Source organism: Psammomys obesus, unplaced genomic scaffold, assembly GCF_907164565.1.
Source record: "Psammomys obesus unplaced genomic scaffold, mPsaObe1.curated_primary_1811, whole genome shotgun sequence".
Taxonomy (NCBI): domain Eukaryota; kingdom Metazoa; phylum Chordata; class Mammalia; order Rodentia; family Muridae; genus Psammomys; species Psammomys obesus.
In genome coordinates this window covers 26,179,367-26,205,945 of record NW_026596134.1, presented here as the reverse complement: position 1 = coordinate 26,205,945, position 26,579 = coordinate 26,179,367, and the positions used below count along the sequence as shown (strand labels likewise).

Genomic DNA, 26,579 nt, shown 5'->3' with positions numbered 1-26,579 from the left:
GTTTATTTATGGCCTTTGATTAACATGGCCTTGATTCATATAGCTGTTGTATGATGAAACTTTTCCTGGAGAAATACAACACATATGTCTTCACCCCAGATAGGACACTCATGACAGACCAAATTATGAATACCACCGAAGTCCAACTTGGAACGAATGAATTTCATTGGCGTTGCTTACAGGAATATGGGTGAGGGGTTACAGGAACAGAAATGACTCAAGACAGCTGCATCACCAAGGCCCACTTCAACATGGGTGACAGCTCACAAAAACTGGGAACCTGGCCCACTGCACAGCCTGCAGGCAGCTCAGCAGGCTGGAGAGTGCCCTTTCCAAGTGGTTCTGGTCTTGACCTTTTCTTGACAGCTCAGCTGGCTGCTTCTGTCTGTTCTCAGCTTTTCTCCTCAAAGAGACTTCTTGTGGCTCAGCATTCTTCCATCTGAGAGGAACTCTCTGGTTGGGGAATTTGATCAGTTTCAGGGACTTCCTGAAGTTATCTTCAGTTAACATTCCTGCTCAGAACTACATTATACAACAGTAACCCTTTATCATTTATTAATTGTTTTGTTTTTAACTGTCTTCCTGTGTACACTGTCTCACCACCATGGTCTCTAGTATTACTTTCTGTTTCTCTCATAGACCATCACACCCTGTCTGATTCTCACATTCTGTCCACCTTTCACATCTCTGATTTTCAGTAGAAGGGGAAATAAATTCACAAACTTTGCTGTTGTACCCTCCCTATCACCTAGGAAGATGTCTTTTAAATTAATAATGGAATGAATATTTACTAAGTAATAGTAGTAGTTTTGTTGTAAACTCTTGGTTTCCTCTGACCGTTGAGGTAAAAAACAAGATTAAAAGTTTTAATGGGTCAAATAGAAACATGAACTTGTATGAAAGGAGTGAAATACTTTTCCTGATTTTGAATTTTAAGAAAAGGTTCCTTGGGTCAGTAGAGATCCCTCAGTGGTTAAGAGCACTGGCTGCTCTTCCTAAAGTCCTGAGTTCAATTCCCAGCAACTACATGGTGGCTCAGAACCATCTGTAATGATATCTGGTGCTCTTTTCTGGAGTGCAGGTGTACATGTAGGCAGAATACTGTATATACAATAAATAAATAAATCTTTTAAAAAATAGAAAAAAGGTTCCTTGTCAACCAACTTGGTTGAAAGTATTTAAATCTGTAGATTAGTTTTTTTCTTTCTACTTTTTTAAAAAAACTGGTATTTAGTAAAATTGTATTTCATTTGAACTATCCAGTTTGTTCTTGCCCTGCTTGCTGCTTCCTTTCTGCCCTGCAATAAGTCTACCTAGAGATAAACCTGTATGATTGTTTCAAACTATATTTGTTTGTTAACCATGCATTCAAGAATCTTTGTGGCTCAGGTTACTAACACTGGCTACTCTTTTTTTTTTTTTTTAAACAATTTATTTAATTTTATTTTATCTTCATTAGTGTGAAGATGTCAGAGATCCCTTGGAATTGGGGTTACAGACAGTAGTGAGCTGCCATGTGGGTGCTGGGAATTGAATCTGGGTTCTTTGGAAGAGCATATAATGCTTCTAACCACTGTGCTATCTCTCCAGCCCCGCACTGGCTACTCTTCCAGAGGACCGTTGCTTGGCTATCAGCTCATGTATGGCAGTTTACAACTGCCTGTAACTTCAGTTCCATGGTATCCGACACCCTTTTCTGGCCTTTCTTCCATGGGCACTATGCATTCAAGTGGTGTACAGACATACGTATACATATAAAAGAATACACATTAAAACACCCAGACACAAAAGAAAAATTAATTGGTGATCTGGGTTTGTTTGGTGCTTGCCTTTAATCTCAGCATTTGGGAGGAAGAGGCAGGTTGATCTCTGAGGCTAGCCTGGTCTACCTATTAAGTCAGGCTAGCCAGGACTAGCACATGTATTAGAAAGCAAAACAAAATAGTGAGAATTAATGGTATTTGATGGAGTACAGATAATCTCTAGAAAGACATGTGCATTACATTCTAGTAGATAAAGTTGCTTCAGTGAACATCCTCACATGATTGTTTCCAAAGTCATCTAGTTAAGTCTGTTTTCTGAAAGAGCTATGCATTTGCTTTAGGTTCCCCCTAAAACTGCTTGTTTCAAATTAGAGACTTGAATTAGTCTTGAGAATGTCTCTGGCCTTACCTACCTACCATAGCCCTAACTACCTACCTACCTAACTTAGCCCTGGAAGCTTAGATTCCTATGTTTTGCTAGTGTTACTTAGTATGTATTTTGGATTTGGAGTTAGAAATTGATATTGGCAAATGGGAAATTGCTTTGGATCATATTTGACAGCCTGTTTAACTCCAAATAACTTTTTTTTAAAAGATTTATTTATTATTTATACACTACTCTGCCTGAATGTATGCCTACACACCAGAAGAGGGTACCAGATCTCATTACAGATGGTTGTGAACCACCACGTGGTTACTGGGAATTGAACTCAGAACCATTGGAAGAATAGCCAGTGCTCTTAACCTGAGCCATCTCTCCAGGCCCCAAATAACCTTTCTTTTAATATATTTTTTGTGTTACTGATATTTAGCAGTCACTTAAGAGACTTAGGCTAATAAGCTTTCTTTCCAAAAAATGTAAATTGAGAGGCAGCCAGCCATTTGAAAGGTAGAGTGATTTAGGTTTTATAAAGTATGGTTACAATTCTGGCCAGTAGCTGTATTGATCTTTAATTTTCAGTTTGTTGGGTTGGTAATTTAGTGTCTGCAGGCCTTTGAATTTAAAATTCTACTTTTTATTCCTATGATTAGAAACCTGTGGAGAAGTATACTGAGAGAAAAAAAATCAGTAATGTAGGAAATACATGTTTTGGGATTGTATGTTTTGTACTGTTTCACTGTGTAACGCTGCTTGGCCTGGAACTCACAGAGCTTTACCTGCCCCCGTCTTCAAAGTGCTGGGATTAGATGCTTTTCAGCACCATACACGGTCCCCCAGTATGCTTTCTAGTGAATATTTTGATAGTATAAAATTTAGATATTAAAAGTAAAGTTTTCAAGGAACTGGGTTTCTTGGCACTTAGTCTCAGCACTTAGGAGGCTGTGATAGTAAAGTTCCAGGCCAGCTTTGGCTACGTGTTGGCATTATGTAGACAAAAACAACAATAGCAAAACACTAAATTTGAATGTCAATAGCCACAGTACTGGGACATTCTCTTTCCTATAAAATTTTCAGAAAGGCACAGTTATTGAGGATTTTAGTGATAGGTGGATAAGTTTGAAGACCTTTTTGTTTTTATTTTTCCAATTTAAAATAAAGTCACCATAATTATATTTACTGGTATTGTTGGTAAATAATTTTAATAGTTTAATTACAGTCCTATGTAAAGCATCTAGTCCATATCTAAGATGCCAAGTAGAAAATTGACACCAGGAAGATTGGATGAAAAGGCAGGTTTGAGAAAGTAAGAAACTGTTACTAGAGTGGGTTGTTTTGTCTTTGGCATAATACATTATGTTAAGTATCATAACCTTTAATTTCTTACTACTGTGTTTTAGTGAATGTTTATGGGAAGTGTTCTGATTTAAAAATTTTGTTCTTTATACTTTCTAACAGTATGATACAGTGTGCTCTAAGAAATTTGTTTAAATTAAATGTTAATTAAGGCTTATTGAATATGTACATGAAAATATTTCTAATGAGAGAAACAACTTAATGCTGTTTGCTGTGAAATAAATGGTAAGTTACAATTACTAAGTAATTACAAAGCTTGAGATTAGTAGAGTTGAATATGTTGTGACCAAGAACTTGGTGTTGCTCTTGATATATTGAGGGCTAAATCCATGATAACATGTGCTGTGCGTATCTTGTTCCTCTGAACTACAAACATGATTTTTGTTACTTGCCCATGTGCTCATTATATATTCATCAAGAAAATGCTATTTTAGAAAGTATATGTGTATAGTTTTAGTTTAGAAAAAAAATGGCTTGTGTCATTATTTTTCCCTGTGTTTTTGAGTAAAAAGGTAGCTCAAAGTGAGGAGGAAAAACAAAAGTTTTCAGGTCGTAGTATACATTCTATTTTCAGTTTTAAACAAATTCCATATCTGGGTCCCTTAAAGCATGACTAAAAGCAAAAACAACATGTTAGAAGCTTGTTTTTATTTTCTGAGAGAAAAAAAATTTTATTTTGAGATAGTGTCCCCTTATATAAGGGAAGGTTGCCTAGTAATTACCATCCTGTCTGAGGGCTGTGTTTATAACCTTGCTGGCTTGGAGTGAAGGTTAAATTCTTTACCTTTCATTTGTGACCTTTGCAGATTCATAGATTCATCCTAAGTATTCTTTGACGCTTTGTCTAATTGGAAGATAAGGGAAAGCCTCATGTAATTCCAGCTGCCCACAAATTCCATATCCTATCTTTGCCTTCCCAGTGTCAGGGATACAGACATGAAACACCACTGGCTAATCAGGAATTACTCTTAAATGATTATTATTAGAGTCTAACACTTCTTTTGAGAAACATTAAACAAGTTGTATGTGTGGTTTTTTTGATTGATTCTTTTTGTTTTATGTTTTTTGAGACAGGGTTTCTCTGTGTAGCCCTGGCTGTCCTGGAACTTGCTCTGTAGACCAGTCTGGCTTCAAACTCAGAGATCTGCTTGGCTCTACCTCCTGAGTGCTGGGATTAGAGGTGTGAGCCACCATTCCTGGCTAGGTTTTGATTGATTCTTAATGTTATAACATTTGAAAGTCAGAGGGAAAGAAGTATATATGGTATATAGATAGAGCATATGGTGGAGATATGGTTTCATTCTATAGTTCTGGTTGTTCTGGACTTATATACAGTTAAGTCCGGCTTTGAACTCACAGAGATCCACATGCCTCTGTGTCCTAAGTAGTGAGATTATAAATAAGAGTGCACTTAATATTATTTGGAATAATTTTTACCCTTTCTTGCCAAATTTGTCTTGCTTTTTAAGAACGCCAGACCAGAAACTGTCACTAATGATGATGAAGAAGCCTTAGATGAGGAAACAAAGAGAAGAGACCAGATGATTAAAGGGGCTATTGAAATTTTAATACGTGAATACTCCAGCGAGCTAAATGCTCCCTCACAAGAGTCTGACTCTCACCCCAGAAAGAAGAAGAAAGAAAAGAAAGAGGACGTATGTGTTCTGACAACATAGTCATTTCTATAACTTGTTTTTCTAGAAAACTGTAGTGTTTTTTCAGAAATTCAAGGATTGTCTGTGTCATGAAAATGTTATAACATATACATACTGGTTTTTAAGGGATCGTGAAAAGTTATATTTTGAGTTTTGTGTCTTTTAGGGCATTTTGTCTTTGGTCAGATACAGTTGTATTACCATAATTATTCTTCATTTGGTCCTCAAAGTGGGTCTACTTGGTCTTATTGGGAATACTAATTTATAGAGTTAGTAGGTATTAGGTAAAATTGAATTTTCCTTCCTCCATTGAATTGAGGATAAGTTACAGAAGTACTGTTATTTAGCAAAAGTTACCAGCAAATCTTTTTGTAAGGTAGACATTTTTTTTGCATGCAGATACATAATATCAAATGGCAAATGTTATTTAATAAGTATGATAGTTTCTACATCTTATAAAAGATATGGAAATAGTCACTTTTTTTCCTAAGATTTATTTTATATATATGAGTATTCTATCTACATGTATACCTGCATGACAGAAGAGGGCATCAGATCACAGTATAGATGGTTTTGAGCTACAATGTGGTTGCTGGGAATTGAACTCAGGACCTCTGGAAGAACAAACAGTACTCTTATCCACTGAGCCATCTCTCCAGTCCTAGTCCTGGTACTCTTTAAAAATTATTTTCCTGTCTGTTCCAGTACTTTGGTTATTAAAAAGAGAGAATGTAATGGGTGATAGAGGAGGAATTTAAAGAAACCATTTTTTATTACAACTAGTATATTGTTTCCAATGTAAATGTATAGTCAGTTGAATTAGAGTGTGCCATGAACTGTTTTTAAAAAATTCTTTATGGGTTTCTCTGCAGATTTTCCGTAGATTTCCAGTGGCCCCATTGATCCCTTACCCACTCATCACCAAGGTTCGTTTGAATTCTAGGCTTTGATTTTGTGTGTGCTAATTGCCAGATTTGTAATTTTTATTGTTATTATAATACAGCTTTAGAACATTAGATTTTATTGCCAAGTTGGTGGTTTTTACTTAGTTGTATTTGTAATACTTGCAGAAAACACTGAATCGTGACATTTTATATTAATATGTAAATCTCTATTCCTTTCTGTTTCCTTAATTTTAGGAGGATATAAATGCTATAGAAATGGAAGAAGACAAAAGAGATTTGATATCCCGAGAGATCAGCAAATTCAGAGACACACACAAGGTAGTATTCTTGTTTTTCACTTGATACCAATCTAGACTTTTTACAGAATCCAAAGCAAACAGACAAGAAAATCAACTTTACATTAGAGTATAATTTATTGCCTTTTATAGGCTTAATTGAGACTGAAGTAGAAACAAAAGAACAGAAAAGTAGTACCAGATTTAAAAAGTGGTCATTGCTAATTTTTCTCAGTCACTGACTACAGTCATCTCACTTTAATATAAACAGAAGTTTAATTCATAGATTTCAACATGAACATCAAGATCAGATTAAACGATTCAGGGGGCAGCAGGATAACATACATGCAGTTTAGCTTATTTTTGTGGGCAGTTCTTTAATCTTAGGATAAAAGAGCTGAGATTAAAATTTGAGATTTATATTTGTGTGGATTTAGGTTTGAGTGGGGGAGATTTTAAAAAGTAGGTCAGTGATTACCAGACTTACCAAATTATAGATGCATGGAAGAACTGTAAATTCCCATAAAGCTAATCTATTCATTGACCCCCACCATTATGATAGAGATCATATGGTGACTAATGCAAGATGAAACTCTCAGCTTGGAAAGTAACAAGGAATAGGATGTAAGTATGAGCTTCTGTTTTTTATTATATTTATGGATGCCCCCTCAGAAAAATATGCAAAGGGGTAACTGGCTTGGAAATGGGTACTTGTATATAGTAAATCCCACTCACGAGTTTTGCCTATTTAAAGCTTCTCTCAATGACAGTGCATCTGTGAGTGTTCGCTGGTATTGAAGGTGGTGCTTTCAGATGGTGGAATAAAGTGCATGAGATGTATTTTGATGTTAGAGGTCATAAGATGCTACTGGTTCTGACTAGATTGAGAGGTACAGAAGATAACTCCGTGGTGTTAAGTGTTCCTTCTCTCTAGTGAATCTTTCTTTTTCTCATTGCTTTCAACATCCCAAATTGACAGATAATGCTGATGAGTCAATGCTGCTGAACACTTAATGTCCAGATGCCCAACCATAGCTCACATACAGTGCTTTTTCAGGAATTAAATGTGTCTAAAAGCACAGATGTAACTCTCAGAATTTTGAGAGTTACAATGGTGGTCTGTGGAAAGTCATTGTAGAATACTTCTGTGTATGTTCATGATTCCAATTCAAGGCTGAGTAAGCTTAAAAATGGTATACAGTTGTGTGTGTGGTTTACCCCCCTTCTGTATTTGTTTTAAACCCTGTCATGTTATATGAGCAAATCATATTTGTAAAAAAATTTTAATTCATAAGATACTACTTCAGCACTTTAAGGGTTTCACTGCCTTAGTATTATTTTACTGAGGGTAATGTTCTGAATTTCCAAAATGTGATTTAGAAATAAAAGAATTCAAACCAAAAAATAAAAACTAGTTCTCTTTGGGTGGTGTGGTTAAGGGGATATTTTAATTCTTAGCAATAAAAAATGAGCTCAGTGAACCTTTGCATGTTTTGGTATGAGTTTATTAAATAACCACAGACTGTCAGGGTATCAGCGTGGCAGGGGGCGTCCATTTACAGCACGGATGAGTCTGAAGAGAGAATAAGGTAAGATTTTTGTGTTTTTTTTTTTAAACTCTGTCCTTTTCTCTTCAACTTTAATTGTTTAAAAAAATCTCTTTAATCTTTCTTAAAATGTATGCATATATGTTATGCATATATGCTTGTGTACATACACATATTGCATATATAACTTCTTAGAAAACATTTAATATGGACTAGATTTTCTCACTTTGCTTACATAGAATAACTAAACTTTATTTAAATTGAGCTTTGAAAGAAATTGTTTTTACATCAGAGAAAAGGTAGCATATTAAACAACAGGAGTAAAAAATTGAGGAATTGTACAAAAGAAATTAAAATCTGTAAGTATATATTATCTCCGAAATAAATTTAAGTGTATGACACTGAGGTAAGTTTTATGTAGTCTAGATTCATTTTAAAATATAAAATATAAATCCCATTAGGAATGTTTCAGAAATTAGATTTTTACCCCGTAATAGCTTTCAGTTTCTGACTTCTCTCTCCATGTCTCCTATCTTCTTTTTCTGATTTCAATGTATTCAGTATTGGCTCTGCCTGTATGCTAACTTAGTTCAGCAGCTGAATATATTGGTGCTTCATATACTAGCTTTTCTTTCATAATCCTCTATCAGTTCTTTGGTCCGTGAGCAAGAGAAAAAGTATCTAACAGGTAAGACTGCTTTTTAAAGTTTTAAATGCTTTACATGACTGAGAAAAAGAAAAATGCACAGTTCATTGTTGCAGTTTAAATTTCATTTCAGTGAAAATAAACACGGAACTTCAGGGATAATTGTATTTTGTTTTTGTTTTACTTGTTTGGGGTTTTTGTTGTGTTTTCTTTTTTCCCCTTCTTAGTTTGTATAGAAATCTTGTGGTACACTGGTAATCTTTCAGGATACACATTGGTCTGACTGTTATTTGGTTTACTGTGAACCATGTACTTGCTCTTCCTCCCAGAAACATAGCTTGTAGGCAAGGTTAATCCAGTGTTGGCGATCCATGTCCTAGCACAACATCTGTAAGTTAATACAAGATCCTTGCAAGGATGGATTTATCATTGTAAATGTATTTTTTATTGTCTTACAGGCATAATGGTGGGCATAACTATACTGTTTTTAATTATTTTAAATTAAAATATTGCAATTAAGTACATGTTGCTTGAAGTGAGTGGTTTTCAAAGTTTTTGTATTTTGTGGACTATCCATGTGGTAATGGTGGGAATAAATATTTCCGTAGTTAGAATAAAGAACTTGGCTAAATTCAGCTTTGGTTCTTTTGGAGGGTGGGCAACGTAGAGGGAAGAAGATTATTGTTATAGTGACTTGACTCTCTTCCACTTTTACTTTCAAACCTTATCTAGTATTTTCCAAGTAGTGAGAAATCTCTCTTGGCTTGTAAATACTTTTTCTGTTCCTATTGACTTTCATAATGGGCAGAACTAAGCTTTAGCTTAAATGATTCTCTTTCTAGAAATTACTAGGAATTATCACATTCTTCATGGTTATTTTAGATATTACTTAGTGACCAGCCACTCTTAACATAGTTTCCCACCCTAGATGGGAGCTTCTTGGTCTGTGTAGAGAGTATGTGGATTTGCACGAAATCTAGCCTTGTGATAGCTTTAATTTGTCAAATAAATCCACAAGTATTTAAAGTCCTTGTGGTTTGATGCTTTTCTTACCAGTATTGGGCATTGCGCCGGGGAAAGTGAATACTGGAGCCACAGAACTAACTCTAAAAGTACTTTTATTGGTTTCTAGAAACTGGAAGAAGAGAAAGGCAAAAAAGAAAAAGAAAGACAGGAAATTGAGAAAGAACGGAGAGAAAGAGAGAGGGAACGTGAAAGGGAACGAGAAAGGCGAGAACGGGAACGAGAAAGGGAAAGAGAACGTGAACGAGAAAAAGAAAAAGAACGGGAGCGGGAACGAGAACGGGATAGGGATCGTGACCGCACAAAAGAGAGAGACCGAGATCGAGAGAGAGATCGCGACCGGGATCGAGAAAGGAGCTCAGATCGAAATAAGGATCGGAGTCGATCAAGGTAATACTTTATACATTTGTTTCTGATAGCTTCATTGAAGTACAAACTGCCTCTTTGGAACCATTTGCACTGAAGTGATAAGTTTTCAATAGCCTGGCTATCTTGTATACACAATAACATCATTGGTGAAAATGATTTTTATTTTTGTTTTATGTTTTTGAGACAGGGTCTTTCTGTGTAGCCTTGGCTGTTCAAGAACTCACTTTGTAGATCAAGCTGTCCTCAAACTCGGAGAGCTGCCTCCCTCTGCCTCTACCTCTGCCTCTGAGTGCTGGGATTAAAGGCATGCTCCACCACTATCACTAAGACCAAACATTCTAATCTGGCATGGTGGGCGTGCCCATAATTCCACCAGTGCATGAAGGTGAGGCAAAAGGATGAATTCACGACCAGCCTTGGTTACATAGTAAGTTCCGGCCTAACCTGATAGACAATGAGCTCAAGTTAAAAACAAAGTAAAAGGGTTGGAAAATATTTTAGCAGTTAAAAGTGCTTGCTGAGTGGGGTGTGTAGCCACACGCCCGTAATCCCAGCACTCAGGGAGACAGAGACAGGTGGATCTCTGTGAGTTGAAGGCCATCCTGGACTACAAATCAAGTTCTGGGAGACCCAGAGCTGTTAAACAGCCCTTGTCTTGAAAAAATGAAAAAATAAAAATAAAAAAAGATGAGGTGGTGCTTTTGCAGAAGAGGTAGGTTTAGTATCCGGGACCAATATGGTGGCTCATAACTAGTTGTGGTGATCTAATACGTGAAGCATGTATATACACGGGCAAAACCACATCAAATGAAAATAATGTGCTGGGTATGGTGATGCACCCTTTAATCCCAGCACTCTGGAGGTACAGGCAAACAGGAGTTTGAGCCCTCGTCTTTAGCAAGTTGTAGGCCAGTAAAGGCTAGATATGAATGAAACCCTGTCTTAAAAAAATGTACAAGTAAAAATGTCCATCAAGGAGGCATGTTGTCTCATATATACATGTGGATTTGTTTGTCACTGCACCAACATTGTGCTGTATTTTGCAGTATAGCTTTTTCTTTTTCTCGTTTTTTAGATTTGTTTTAATTGTCTATGTGTTTGTCAGTATGCATGCAAATACTATTGACAGGTGGATCTCCCGGAGCTGAAATTGGCTAGCATGAACTGTCTTGATGTGTAGGTACCAGGAACCAAAGTCTGGTCCTCTGAAAGAGTAGCAAGTATTTTTGGCTGTGAACAATTTCTTTAGTCCTTACAGTGTAGTTTTATTCTAAATTAAATACTCAATTTGTTTATCTGTTTTTTGGGGAGAGGAGTGTCTTGGTTTTAGGTAGGTGGACCTTAAACTCCTCATTCTCAGCCATGTGAGTGGCTGGAATTATAGGTGTGAGCCCCCTATAATTTCTTTGTTTTTAATTTTCTGACTTATAAGGTTTATCTAGTATATGGTTCCTAGAGGTTGGGAAGTTTAAGAATGTGCTAATATCAGAGCAAGGCAAGAACAAATCTCGTAACATAAGAAATTTTGAGTGCTGTTGATGCACATAGCATGCCAAAATTATCCCCCCCCCCCCCCCCCCACACACACATTTGCCAGGAAGATATTCCTTGATTGCTAGTGAGGTAGAGTGTTCTAAAACAACAACAAAAATTTTAGGGGCAATCTCATGTTGCCCAGTCTTCCTTATCTGTCTGTCTGTCTCACTCGCTGTCCCTCTGTGCGTGTATGCATGCATGCTTGTATGTGTGTGTAGATAAAGATGTCTTGGTTCTAGATTGCCTTTTAGGTTTTACTTATTTTTTATGTACATTGATGTTTAGCCTGCATGTATGTCTGCAAAGGTGCCAGATCCTCTGGAATTCAATTTACAGACAGTTGTGAGTTGCCCTGTGGTTGCTGGGAATTGAACCTGGGTCCTCTGCAGCCAACGCTCTGACACTGAACCATCTCTCCAGCCCCCTACATTTCCTTTTTAACATTTTTATTTTTTACATTTCATTTGGGAATGAGATTTTTTTAAAAATAAAGGCAGGGTCTTAAGTATGTAGCTCTGGTGGCCAAAAAATCCTATGCAAAAGACCAGGATAACCTTAAACTCACAGATGTCAGCTTTCTACTACTTCCCATACATTGGGATTAAAAGTGTATACTATCATGCCAGGTGATACTCTTTTGTACAAATTTAAGTATGTGATTAACCAGAGTTAGTAATTTTTCAGTCTTTATGTAATTTACATTGGGTTTTATGTTTATTTTATGGCACGAATAATTATTAGCACTGACTGCAAAATGTCATTTAGCACTTGTAGTTAGAGTTAAATTTTGTGGCTTTTTGTTTAATTCAGACATTGGGATTAAAATGCAAAGCCATATAGAAAAAATATTTTACTTGAAGTATACCTTTGATTCCCTAGTCTATGTCCCTTTGGGTATACAGAAATTTACAATTCTTCAAAAAATGAAAATTAAATTCTGACATGTTTATATATGTTTGTATTACTGGTTTATAATATATGTTAGTTTCCCCTGGTCCCTAAAGAAAAAAATAAAGTAATACAACATACATGCTATATTTAATATTCTATTTCCGTAGAGAAAAAAGCAGAGATCGTGAAAGGGAACGGGAGAGAGAAAGAGAGAGAGAGCGAGAACGGGAACGAGAAAGAGAACGCGAGCGAGAGAGAGAAAGAGAGAGAGAACGGGAGCGTGAAAGAGAAAAAGACAAGAAAAGAGACAGAGAAGAGGATGAGGAAGATGCGTATGAACGAAGAAAACTTGAAAGAAAGCTACGAGAGAAAGAGGCTGCTTATCAAGAGGTAAACTGAGGAAATAAATGCTCTTTCTCATAAAGCATGATATACTTATAGGCTGGTTATATGGAATCCTGAGAAGTTTTAAAGTTTTGAATTATTTTTTTTTTCTTAGCGCCTTAAGAATTGGGAAATCAGAGAACGAAAGAAAACGAGGGAATATGAGAAAGAGGCGGAAAGAGAAGAAGAAAGAAGAAGAGAAATGGTAAGATTTTAAGTTTAAATTTGTCAAGTAAAAAAAACCATTCAAATTTATTGTTAAGCAGAAAACTTTATAAATGAAATATGTCAGCTTCTCAGCTAATAACTTTTTTTTTTTTTTTTTTTTGAGATTACTCTGTAGCTTTGGCTGTCCTGGAATCCATAGTGTATACCAGGCTAGTCTCAAACTCATAGTGATGCCCTGGGTTTCTTATTTGAAATAACTTCCAGATAGACAGATCTGCCTACCTTTTCAAAAATTTGCTGCCCATTAATGATTATTTGCATGGAATGGTATCAGTCTACCCTAGTGGATTATAGAAACAGAATTAATGTGATGTCATTTGGTTAAGATTCTAAGAACTTGTTGAACTGGGAGAGTGTCCTGTAGCTACAACCTGAAAGTTAAGAGTTTAATCCCCAGCAGTCACTCAGTTAAGAGATAAAACTGATGCCCAAAAGTTGTACCCTGACCTCCACATGTTGTGACATCCATAAGTATATACACAAAATATAAGTAGTTTTAGGTGTATTGGTGTTTTACCTGCATATACATATGTGTGAGGGTGCAAGGTTCACTGGAACTGGAGTTAGAGACAATTGTGTACTGCCATGTAGGTGCTGGGACTTGAACCTGCGTCCTCTGCAAGAACTTTCAGGGCTCTTAAACCTCTCAGCTATCTCTCCAGTGCTTCTTGGCAGTGTTTAAGCAGAAGTATATCTAGCGCTTACCAAGTAGTTTTGTTATGCTACCATATTCTCTTTACATTGTCATAAAATTAGACTTGTGTTTCATGTTTTGAACCTTTTGGCATACTTGCTGAGTATAATGTTAAAAGTTGCTTCAATAGTACCTTCTATGTATTGTTTAGAGCCGGCTGTGTAGCTCATGCTTTTAATCTCAGCACCCCAGGGTGAAGCAGGCAGATCTCTGTGTTCTAGGCCAGTCTGGTCTACATAGTGAGTTACAAGACAACTAGATCTACATAGTGAGCCCGTCTCAAAAAAACAACAAATGGGCAAGTGGTAACAACTTTAATCCCAGTAGTCAGGTAGGTCTCTGAGTTTGAGACCAGCCTGGTCTACAAAGCAAGTCCAGGACAGCAAGGCTACACAGAGAAACCCTGTCTGTCTGTCCCTCTGTCTGTCTCTGTTTCTCTCAAAATAAATAAAAAGCTAGCCAAACAAAAATATGTTGTCTTTGTCAGAATATGAAATTTATTTTATCTTCCATTTGTAGATTACTCATTCAAAAACTTCTTCAAGGTAAGAACAAAGTGAGTCATAGGGAATTTTTTTAAGTAACTAACCAAAGGGTACATATAGCGAATAGATATGTATTCTCTGAATCATAGCTCCTCCTTGTCAATGGAATTATTGAAAATTATTTGAATAAATTAAGTTAAAAGTAGGATGAAAGCATTTACTTTTGGACTTTCATTTTTTTCATGATAAAATCGGAAGAAAATCATAGTGAAGGGTAGAATTAGATTTCAATCAGACAATATTTTGTTTCCCGTGAGCAAATCTGAAACCTTTCTGCAGAGTGTTTTTTTGGTTAGCTTTGTTTTTTATTTTTTTAAGACAGGGGTTCTCTGTGTTGTCCTAGCTTTCTGGAACTTACTCTGTAGGCCAGACTGGCCTTGAACTCAGAGATTCACCTGCCTCTGCTTCTGAAGTGTTGGGATTAAAGGCATGTGTCATCACTCCTGGCTGAATACTGTCATTCTTGTTTTCATTACAAATATTTTTTAGTGAACTTTTAAAAATTACTGTTACACAAGCATTTTCTCATGTTTAAATAACAGATAGGTTCAGTACAAGTGAAACTTTCCCAGAGTTGCAAATTGTATTTGTTTGTGTGTACATAGTGTGACCTGTGTACCTATACCATGAGCATTGAGGATATATAAGAATAAGAACACTGTCAGAGCACTGTCAATTCTTTCTTGGTTTTTCAAGACAGCGCTTCTCTGTGTAGCCTTGGCTGTTTTGGACTTGTTATGTAGACCAGGCTGGCCTTGTACTCGCTTGCCTCACCCTCCCTGAGTGCTGGCATTACAGGCAAGTGCCACCACACCTGGCCGAATACTGTTACTCTTCTCAAGGTACCTTTCCTTTCATTTATTTGAGTACTTTTATCCCAGCCTAAGTGCCTTGAGATGAGTCATATAGAAATAATTGATTATAATTTTAAAACAAATGAACAATGTAAGCAGATAAGGCAATTACTATAAAGAAAGTGTGTGAATATTTGATGTTAAAAGTTCCATTCACAGTATTTCAAAAGTACTACATAATAATGCTCATTGTGCCTCAAGGAGTAGTTACTAAGGAATAGATAGATGGTTGCTTGGATGGTTGCTTTGTTACAAGACTTTCTATTGAGGGCGCTGAAAGTTGTTAAAAGATTGTAAGTCAGAAACTACTATCTGCTTTCCATATAGATGTAAGTCTATTTAATGGTGTTTAGATATAAGCCATAAAAATTAGATGTAGTTTTTAAATAAAGCAGTTGAACCTGAAATTCCAAAAATAAGCATTTGTGTATCATCAAGGTTTATTAACATCAACTTAAAGTAGGTAAGAGTTCTGGATAGAGAAGATCATTTTTCCCAAATGGTAGCTTTACCTTTGTAATGATATAAACATTGCTTAAATCTACTTGCTTAAATTTATTTAAATTGGGTAGTAGAATCTACCCAATGTAATTTAAAATGTTTTGTCTACCATATGCATAAGGTAACATTGTTTTGCTTCCTAATATGCTCAGGTTTTATTGAAAGAATATTTTGGGAGTTATATTGAGAAGATACTTGTTTAACAAATTGTACATGTGGATGTTCTTCATGTCTCAGATACGTCCTTTAGCTCACTTGTTAAAAGTTTAATATGATATATATAAGTTGAATATGTGCAGTAAATGAGAAGAATAAAATTTAAGTGTTATGAATAAGAATAAAAGTGGTATGAATAAGGAGAAAATGTTTTCCTGAGAAAGGGGAAAGATGACCCTGACTCTTACCTCAGTTTTATATGCTCTGTCCTTCCTTTCTGCAAAGGCTAAAGAGGCTAAACGACTAAAAGAGTTCCTAGAAGATTATGATGATGATAGAGATGACCCAAAGTACTATAGGTAAGCAAGCATGGACTGATAGGCCCTTTGTGAATACATGGATATCAGATGTGCTCAGCTATTAAGCCAATAATCCCATGTGTCTTTAGAGGGGAGCCTGTGATGGAGGTTGATTTTTATAGAAAGTTATATCTACCACTTTTTAACTATTTAGGTTGTTCAGGAATTTGTCTTCAGTGTTTTTGCATCTGACCCTCACCTACCATCTCCATATTGATATGTAACTGTGAAGTTGTGAATCAAACCACTTGATGGTTAGTGGATGTTACATTTTACTGTATAGTCCAGGCTGGCCTTGAATTTACAACTTCCTGCCTTGGGCTTTTGATTGCTGATATTAAAATCATGCCCATTACCCCTAGTCATTTTAGTGGGTCAGTGAACCTCACACATCTTAAGCATTCACTCTGTATTGTCTGAGTTACAACTTCATCCCCCCAAGTCTATAGCAATTTCTATATCGTCTTAACACCTTAACATCTGAAAAAAATACAAATTAAGTGTTGAGGATTCACTGTGGAATAATCACAAAACAGCTGTCTTCCCCTTGGAAGTTATCTTTTAGCTTTTAGACATGATTACAGAATTTATCAATTAAATGACAACACATCAGTGTAGACAGCAAACTGTCCTGAGTGTTCACCTGAGTCTTTGCATGTATGTGGTTTCTAGTACTGAAAAAGGCATTTTGGGAGACATTCTGGGTACTGAGCAATGATATGGCTATTAAATGAGTCCTATTAACTTTGCAGGGGTAGTGCTCTTCAGAAACGGTTGCGTGATCGGGAAAAAGAAATGGAAGCTGATGAACGAGATAGAAAGAGAGAGAAGGAAGAACTTGAGGAAATCAGGCAACGCTTACTGGCAGAAGGGCATCCAGATCCAGATGCAGAGCTCCAGAGGGTGAGCTAGCATACCATCTGAAATCGTTTGTTTTAAATTACTCTATCATTTAAGAGCCAGCTATGGTTTATTTTAGTTTATAGATAAGGAAATACACAATATGCTCTTTGGGACTTGATAGCACTATTATTTGGAAGGTTATTTGTACTTCTGTTCTTTTAGTACAGAGATCATCAAGCTTAGTTGAATCCACAACTTTGTATATGTATGTTTGGGGGACATTTCAGGGTTGATGCACATGTGAAAGCCAGAAGTCAATCTCAGATATCCATATATTCCACAGAAGCAATCCACTTTCTTTTATTTAAGACAGCGTCTCATTGTTTTACTAGCCAGCTAGGGATTTGCCTGTCTTCACCTTGCCAGTTTTGTCACTAAAAGAACAAGTGTTGGCTTGGGTGTAGTAGCTACTAGCGATCAAACTCAGTTCAACCAATTGAGCTATTTCCCAGCACCTTGAATTTATACCTTAATGTTAAATGTCTTACATATCAATTAAGTCGTCCATAACTAACTGGTAACTGTCTTTTAATAAAAATTGGATAGAAAGCTATTCTTTTAATTTTCTGGGGCTTGTAAAAACTGTAGTTTGAAATATTTTATTTCTAAAATGTTTTCATGTCATAACAAGTTATTTTAAAAATTTTGTTTATTTTGACTCTATGTGTATGAGTTTGCTCATCTGAAATTGGGGTCATAGACAGTTGTTAGAATCACCTATGGGTTCTGGGAACTGAACTTGGGTTCTCTTTAAGAACAGCAAATGCAGGGCTGGAGAGATAGCTCAGCAGTTAAGAGCACTGACTGTTCTTCCAGAGGACCTGAGTTCAATTCCCAGCAACCACATGGTGGCTCACAACCATCTGTAATGTGATTTGGTGCCTTTTTCTGGCCTGTGGGCACACGTGGAGGCAGGATACTGTATAAATAAGTTAAAAAAAAAAATCAGCAAATGCTTTTTATCACTGAGGTGTCTCTTCAACCCGATAGCCTGTTGTTTTTAAACAGATTAAACTGTTATTAGATTGTACCATGCTCTTATTTTTTTGCATTTAAGAACTGTCATTTCAAAAACACTTTTAGGTCTATCAGGTAATAATTTAAACTTATCATTTTTACATTTTATATACCTCAACAAAAATAAGCAATATCTTCTTTCCATGTTCCTTCCATCTTGTTTTTATTGACGTTTAATGGTTGTTGGATTCCCGGGAGTAGAGTTAGAGTTGTCAGTTGTAGCCATGTGGGTTCTGGGAATGGAACCCAAGTCCTCTGGAAGAGCAACCAGTACTTCTAACCTGAACCACCTCTCCCACTCCCAGTATTAAGTTCTTAAGTAAATCTTTTTATCAAGTGTTTGACATATGTAAAGCTGAGGGAAGAGTTACAGTAGTAGTGTTTTCTAAAGTAAATCAGGAGTGCTTTTTGGTTGCAGATGGAACAAGAGGCTGAGAGACGTAGACAGCCTCAAATAAAGCAAGAGCCAGAATCAGAGGAGGAGGAGGAAGAAAAGCAAGAAAAAGAAGAAAAACGAGAGGAACCTGTGGAAGAGGAAGAAGAACCAGAGCAAAAGCCTTGTCTCAAACCCACTTTGAGACCCATCAGCTCTGCTCCATCTGTGTCCTCTGCCAGTGGCAATGCAACACCCAACACTCCTGGGGATGAGTCTCCTTGTGGTATTATTATTCCTCATGAAAACTCGCCAGATCAACAGCAGCCTGAGGAGCATAGGCCAAAAATAGGATTAAGTCTTAAACTGGGTATGTTCGCCTTGCCTTCCGTATTTTGTCCTTTCTTCCCATATCCCAATAACTTTCAATATAAGGACAGAAACAATCTATATACATACATAGTTCCTTGGTAGGTAGATAGTAAAGTATTCAACAATGCCTTTCTAGCTCACGATTGTTTTCATAGTTCTACTAGTGCTCCTATATCTCCAGCTGCCTCGAGTTCTGAGAAGAAGTGAAAAGTTAAATTTTCTAGCACTTGTGAGTAGAGAGTTATTTTTTTTATAGTTGGGATCTTTTTCGGAGATTTGTGGAAGTATATTTGCACTTTTTGAGGGATGGTGGGCTGTCAGATTGAGCATCTGAAAATGATGGTTTTTTATACTAAGATAGTGTTTTTAACTATAGGTGCTTCCAATAGTCCTGGTCAACCTAATTCTGTGAAGAGAAAGAAACTACCTGTAGATAGTGTCTTTAACAAATTTGAGGATGAAGACAGTGATGATGTGCCCCGAAAAAGGAAACTGGTTCCCTTGGATTATGGTGAAGATGATAAAAATGCCACCAAAGGCACTGTAAACACTGAAGAAAAGCGCAAGCACATTAAGAGTCTCATTGAGAAAATTCCCACAGCCAAACCTGAGCTCTTTGCTTATCCTTTGGATTGGTCTATTGTGGATTCCGTGAGTAAAACATTGCATGTCACAATGTTTGGGCTGGTTTTCAGTATGACATATGGTCTTACTTGATTTTAGTAATAATGAAAAATTAGAATAATCTCTTTGGCATGCTGAATCTTGTCACTAGTAGATGCTGTGGTAGAGGTTGTTTTTTGTTGTTGTTGTTGTTGTTGTTGTTGTTGTTTCCCCCAGATAGGTTTTTTTTTCTGTGTAGCCTTGGTATTCTAGACTCGCTTTGTAGACCAGGCTGGCCTCAAACTCAAAGAGATCTGCCTGTGTTTGCCTCCCTAGTACTGGGATTACAGGTGTGCACCACTGTGCCTGCCTGGCAGAGGTTTTTGTATCACTGAGATAATTTCTCCCACCAAACTCCCTTCATAAAATCACTTCATTGGGTTGGAAAGATGGCTTAATGGTTAAGAGCTCTGTCTGCTCTTCAGGTCCTGAGTTCAATTCCCAGCAACCACATGGTGGCTCACAACCATCTTATACCCTCTACTGCCCTCTTCTGGCATGCAGGGTACATGCAGATAGAGCATTCAAAATAAATACATCTTTTTAAAAATCATTTTATTCTAATAAACTCACCAAGAAATATATCACACAGCTAGATTAAGAGAACCACTCAAATGTTTGCCCAGTCTTAAACTCTACATTTAATAAATTTCTAAACAGAAGACTTCTGATGCCGTGGAGCTTTCCTCAGGGTTTTATGCTTTCACTGTCAATACATTTTTATGTACTTACGCATCACACACAGAATAATAAAAACAAAAATGTCATGTAATTGAAATAAAAAATAAACAATTAGCTTTATATCTCCTTTCACAATATATTCTTTTTCCCTGCAATCCGTCCTTTTTTTCCTAGTAATATGTGTTTTAAGCCTCCTCTTCAAATGTTCTCACATGCTGCTTACACACACAATAAGTAGACTTTTTTTTTATTATTATTATTTTGGGTGACCACACTTAATGTTTCATTACTATGTTCATCCATTTTTCTGCAGATTTCATGATTTTATTCTTCTCTATGTAGTTTTTATATGTGTATGAGATTTTCATTAACCTTTTGTCTGTTGATGCATATCTTGGTTGTTTCACTTCTCTTGATAGTAAATAGAACAGTAAAAGCAGGGAAGTTCTGATGTTTTCTATGTTTCTATAAAGTGTTCTGGGTATATTCCAGGCATAGGATACTGGGTCATATGGTATTTATGTTTGTTAATTAGTTTATTTTTGAGTTAGTGTCTCAAAATGTAACTCAGCTGGCCTGGAACTTATAAAGATCTGCTTGACTCTCTCTTCTGAGTCAGTGTCCCTTAATTTAATCTTAAAGATTGTGAATTTTGTGTGACTGTTTGAAAAAGTTTTAATTCATTAGTTTTTCAACCAGGCTTTGTGTTGCAGATACTGATGGAACGCAGAATCCGGCCATGGATCAATAAGAAGATCATAGAATACATAGGCGAAGAAGAAGCTACATTAGTTGATTTTGTTTGTTCTAAGGTTGGTCTTTTTTCTTTCTCCATTCTCCATTTTCTTTGTTTAGACACTTCCTAAAATAAAAGGTCCTGCAGAGTACATGATGATTCAGTTTTAATTAAGTGACCTGATATTTAAAGGAAACCTATCTCACATCAGACTTACATTGCTTTAATTTAGAGTCAGGGAGGATAGAAATACATTTTTTCTCTTTTCTCTTTTTTCTACTGTCTTGGGTTTGAACTTAGCAGAGGTAGAAGCTCCTCAATTTCTTTGGTAGTCAGCCATCTTTAGAATAGTCCTGTCATTAACAGTGTCAGTATATACTGACTGATTAGAGTTCTTCAGACATGTGCTTGTGTTTATGGCACTTAAAAAAAGATTTATTTATTTATACAGCATTCTGGCTGCATGTATGTATACACGTCATAAGAAGGCACTCATTAAAAAAAAAAAAAGGCACTCATTATAGATGGTTTTGAGCCATCTTATGGTTGCTGGGAATTGAACTCAGGACCTTTGGAAGAGAAGACAGCTCTTAACTGCTGAGCCATCTCTTCAGTCCTTATGGAACTTTTTCATCTTTTAATCTTGTAACAATCTTAGGGTATGGTATACAAGTCACTAATATTATCCTTACTATATTTATGTGAATCAATTGAAGCTTATAAAAAGGTGTGTATTAGCCATTATTGTACAATATGTAACAACACTTTAAATCCCAGAGGATGTTTTTGTTTTGGAGACAGTTTCATGTAGTCCAGGCTGACCTTGATCTTGGCTGTATTTTCTGAGTGCTGGGACTAATGGCATGCACCAGTGTTTCAAACCATCATGGTTATTAGAGTGGGCACACCACATTCCTCTATAAATGTCATTCTGCTTTGAAGAGCAGAAGTCTCTGTAATGGTATAAATGTGCCAGTTTTCAATTCTGAAGAACAAACATGTCTTCTCCATTTATAATTATTATAGCATCAAGACCTTGGGGCCAGGTAGGGTGTATATCTTTAATCTCAGCTCTCAGAAGGCTGAGGCAGGTAGATTTCAGTGAGTTCAAGGCCACCATGATCTATAGAGTGAGTTTAAGGACAGCTAGTGCTACACAGTGAAACTGTTTCAGAAAACAAAACTTAACAAAGTCTTAATGTATCCAAGTGTGGCAGATTTCTATAATCCTAGCTTTTGGGAGTCAGAGGCAAGGACCAAACAAGTTTGAGGACACCCTAGGTTGCATAGCATGAGGGACAAAAAAAAAAAAAAAAAAGCTACTTATGGCTGGGCAGTGAGGCCACAAAAATTCCAGCATCAAGAAGGCAGACAGCTCTTTCTATTTTCCAAGCCTGCCAAAGCTACACAGTAAAACCCTGTCTCACAATAGAGCAAACTCCCTTAGGCACAAGAAATTTCCCCACAATTTAGAGGTTTTGTTTCTTTATAACATAAAAGTTATTTGTTTCTTTTTAGGTTATGGCACATAGTTCACCTCAGAGCATTTTAGATGATGTCGCCATGGTAAGTTAGAAGAACATTGTTATTTTACTGTATGAAAACAAACTATACATTTAATGCATTTTCTTTTGTTTTATTTCCCTGAATTAAAATTTGAATATGATGGTAAAGACATTAACAGAAAGTAAAACAAAACAAAAATTAATGTGTTAGTCCAAATGATGTCAAGTGTATATCCTAGCAGCTCATTGATTGAGACATGGATTAGAGAAAATACTAGAGCTAGGTCTCAGCACCAGGGCATATATGTTTTCACTATAAACAAAGATACAGGTAATTTAAAAAATTACTTTTCACAAATACCTTTCATTACTGGTGCGGCATTTGCTGAAAAACCTCTTACTGTTAAGTATGATGCTTTGCAATCAATATAACAGGGCACACACTCCAGAAACTTATGTTTATAGGCTAAAGGAAGGAGTGGTGGTGGGAACATGATATAGTTAAATCCTAGGTAGGTAGGAAAATTTGACAGTAAAAAAACATTAAGTTATTCAGTCTCCTTGTATCTGTGGTGACTGTTTAAAGTTTTTGTCTATCTATTTTATGTGTGTGAGTGCTCTGACTACTTGTATGCCTGCATGACAGAAGAGGGCATTAGATGAGTGGTTGTGAGCCACCACGTGGACCTCTTAAACGTCATTGCTCTTAAACGCTGAGCCATCTCCCCCGCCCTAGAAAATGACTGTATCTTAATACATAGAAAATGACTGTATTAAGATACATAGTTGTATGTTTAAGTTCTTCATAAATTGTTTGTTTTTCCGAGACAGGATTTCTGTATGTAATTCAGGCTGTCCTGGACCTAGCTGGCCATGCTGGCCTCGAACTCGCAGAGATCTGTTTGCCTCTGCTTCCCAAGTGCTGGGAATAAAAATGCCACCACTGCCCTGTGCTCCATAAATCATTTAAAAAATTTTTTAGTTAAATGTTTATTTTTTTATTAATTACACTTTGTATCCTAGCTGTAGCCTCCTCCTTCTTCCCCTCCCAATACCGCCTTACCCCCTCATCTTCTATGCCCCTCTGTAAGTCATTTTTTTATGGCATGCTTTTGCTTTATTTATGAAGTAGTTTGTTCAGGCATGTAAATGTAAAGTTTATAGAACTAACATCAAAGTAAAAAAAATTGTATCCAGAAAGAATGGAGTCAGGAGTGGTTGTACATGCCTGTAATCTCAAACACTTGGAAAAGGTGCAAGGAGGAGTTAAGAATTATTCTGAGTTTCATTTAATTTCAAGGTTAGACTGGGCTGTGTATCTTAAAATCAAACCAGTAAAAAATAAAAGTAGTATTTAGTTAGTCATTGATTTTGGCTGAGTCATTATTCTTTTGATAACTTAAAATGTTGTGTTTAAAATATTTTTTATACTGGACAATTGTTCTTTTAAGTCATTTTATGTTGGAGCTGGAGAGACAGTTCAGTGGTTAAAGGCACTGACTTCTTCCAGAGGAACTGGGTTCAATTCTTAGCACCCACCTAGCAGCTCTCACAACTGTCTGTAACTCCAGGATCTGACACCCACAGACATACATGTAGGCAAACCACCGATGACATAAACTAAAAATAAAATTAGTTTTTAAAAGTGATGTTGATTGTATTTGGTAGGTGAGCATTTTTGTGTATGTTCTTGTTTTGACATATAAATAATTATTTTTACATATGTTACTGTCTTTTGCCTCCTAGGTACTAGATGAAGAAGCAGAAGTTTTTATAGTCAAAATGTGGAGATTATTGATATATGAAACAGAAGCCAAGAAAATTGGTCTTGTGAAGTAAAACTTTTTACATTCAGAGTTACATTTCAGATTTCTTCTTTCACACCTTCAAAGGACTTTAAATTTTCTGTGTCTTCAAAGACATTTGTGAGATCTGTAATTTTTTTTAATGTAGAAAATGTGAATTGTTTTGTCCTCTAATTTCTTGATGCCCTGTGTACTCACTTGGTTGTAAAGCCATCTGTATCCTTGGTTCTCTTTATACTCACCAGGCACAGGTTACTGGTATGTTTTTACAAGCTGCAGCTGCTGTACACAGCCTATCTGATAGACTCTTGCTCTGCTGATTGTTCTTGTAAATACTAAAATGACTCCCCATTTCTTTTGCAGAATTCCACCTAATATTAAAAATATATTGTATAGGCGTCAACATGAGTAATTTGAATACTAGTCATACCCGTTACCATCTCATCCCACTCTCAGAAATGGCAAGCCCTTGTAAAGGCATGGAGTTTAAAATTAGAGTGCAAAAACTAGCAGACAGTTCATTCCTAATGTATCTCTCTATTAATGTGTTTATGTGAATGTATGTATAAAAGTCTTTTTTAATTTTCTTTCATGGGCTCCCTTAAACATTTCGTAATTTACCAATAGACTCATAAAGGAAAGTGATAATTGTGCCAACCCAAATAACTAGTATAATTACAGTGTGAGTTTTCCAGAGCTTGGTATTCTGCAGTGAGCAACAGTCTGATGATCAGATTTGTGTTTCTCTGTTAATAGGATAGTAGATACATCATAGTCTTATCCCTCTCCTAACTTGATGGCTCAGAATTGAAGCAGATTCTAAAATTCTGGAGCATTTTACAGTACATTTTCAGTTTCCTTGTCTTCATTTAATTTTGGTGTATTCCTTTAAATAAAATCAGTTTAGAAATGTAAGGGGGGGAAGAGCCCACCTTCTTTAAGAAATGACCAAGTAGTACCTCAGTAGGAGAGCTTATGCTTAGCCTGAAAGGGGGTGTGGGTTCTGTCCCTAGCACCAAGAAACAAGTAAATAAGGTAAGTTTACAAAAGAGATTTTGACAAAACACAATAGTACTTCACCATGGTAGTTAAATGTTTACATCTTTCTTCCAAAGACACATCATTCTTGGCAGTTTTCTGCCCACATTTTTTTATTACTGGTCATCAAACTTTAAATATATTGATGACGTATTTAGAGAAATCCTTGGCTTTTATTAATAATTCAGAAGATCACAAGGGGCAAAATTTATTAGAAATGTACCAAGTTCTGAACAGTTCTTACCAACAAATTAGGTGCAGCTGTTGCCATATGTGTTTATTAAAAAGGAAAGACTGGCTTCTTAGGACAATGTGACTGACCTTGAGTTACTAGGTTTTTCTTTCTTTCTTCCTTTTTTTAAACATCTTGAGAGGACATCCAAAACACTGTTTTTAATGTTGAACCTTGACATGGCTTCATTATGTAAATATTTCAGTTATTAAAAATGTATATATTTGATCTTGGAGATGCTTTCTTTGAGTCTTGTAAATAAATGGCATTATGTTATAATTGTGTAGTGCATATACTAGAAAACAACCTGAAAATAGGAGCTGATGTTTTCAGTGAGTTTTTATGGTATCAGATGATCACAGATACTATTTACCTTATTTTGGATAAGACTATATATAGATATCTCTACATACTGTTGACTATATTTTAAAATTTGATTTCTCAAGGGAAAGTTGGAGAAAGATGGCCTTTCCAACTATAAATTTTTTAACTTTTTCTTCAGATTAACTCTACCACCAGCTCAAGACCTTGTTTTGCAGTTCATTTTACTTCTCGTGTCTTCTAAACACATTGAACATTTTTGCTTTGTCCTCAATGCTAGGTTTTTATTTAGGTTTTATTCAAGTAGAGTATTTACCTTGCCAGTCTCTAGATAGCTGTAGAAACTAAAGATTTTTGTTAGCTGAAACTTTTAGGAGTGTATACCTTATACTGCATAGCATCTTCATTTCCAGTCATACAGCACTTTAGCAGAGCTAGGATGGTCATGTGAGTGGCAGAAAGGAACGTTAAATTAACAGTTCAATATACTTTTCAACCAGGTTTTGCCACTGAAAACTTACTTTTAAAACGGCTTTTTTGTCATACATTTTATATTTCCTCTTAGGTATTATATTGATTGATATTGCTTCTTCAAGTTCTAAAAACACAGAATGTCTTTTTATCAGTTTGAGATAGTTTTTCTTACATTTTAATGGGCAGCTTTATCAGCTGTTGTAGCTTGTTAAGATGTGTGAGTAATTCAGTAGAGTGCAATACCTGAAATTTTATAATTACCTGGTTATGTTAGTGCAAACTGACCACCAGTCACAGTTTGATCAGGATTTTTCAGTCTGCATTATTTTATCTTGACATACTATAAAAATAGGCAACCTGTTTTTCTTTCAATGCAGATTTTAAAGCATTTTA

The 26,579-nt window shown here is 36.1% G+C and overlaps 1 protein-coding gene across 4 annotated transcripts in view; it reads left to right on the top strand.

Annotated features, from left to right (window-relative positions):
* Rbm25 (RNA binding motif protein 25) overlaps positions 1 to 25,619 on the top strand; it is a 44,166-nt gene extending 18,547 nt beyond the window's left edge. For all 4 annotated transcript variants that reach the window (XM_055593270.1, XM_055593269.1, XM_055593271.1 and 1 more), the window contains 13 exons: positions 4,968 to 5,153; positions 6,026 to 6,079; positions 6,293 to 6,376; positions 9,659 to 9,939; positions 12,513 to 12,735; positions 12,845 to 12,934; positions 15,993 to 16,066; positions 16,819 to 16,969; positions 18,405 to 18,729; positions 19,108 to 19,382; positions 20,789 to 20,887; positions 22,330 to 22,377; positions 24,063 to 25,619. In XM_055593270.1, the coding sequence (XP_055449245.1) occupies positions 4,968 to 5,153; positions 6,026 to 6,079; positions 6,293 to 6,376; positions 9,659 to 9,939; positions 12,513 to 12,735; positions 12,845 to 12,934; positions 15,993 to 16,066; positions 16,819 to 16,969; positions 18,405 to 18,729; positions 19,108 to 19,382; positions 20,789 to 20,887; positions 22,330 to 22,377; positions 24,063 to 24,155 (1,983 nt within the window). In that variant the 3' untranslated portion in view covers positions 24,156 to 25,619. The remainder of the gene's footprint in view (positions 1 to 4,967; positions 5,154 to 6,025; positions 6,080 to 6,292; positions 6,377 to 9,658; positions 9,940 to 12,512; positions 12,736 to 12,844; positions 12,935 to 15,992; positions 16,067 to 16,818; positions 16,970 to 18,404; positions 18,730 to 19,107; positions 19,383 to 20,788; positions 20,888 to 22,329; positions 22,378 to 24,062) is intronic.
* Positions 25,620 to 26,579: the final 960 nt, after the last annotated feature.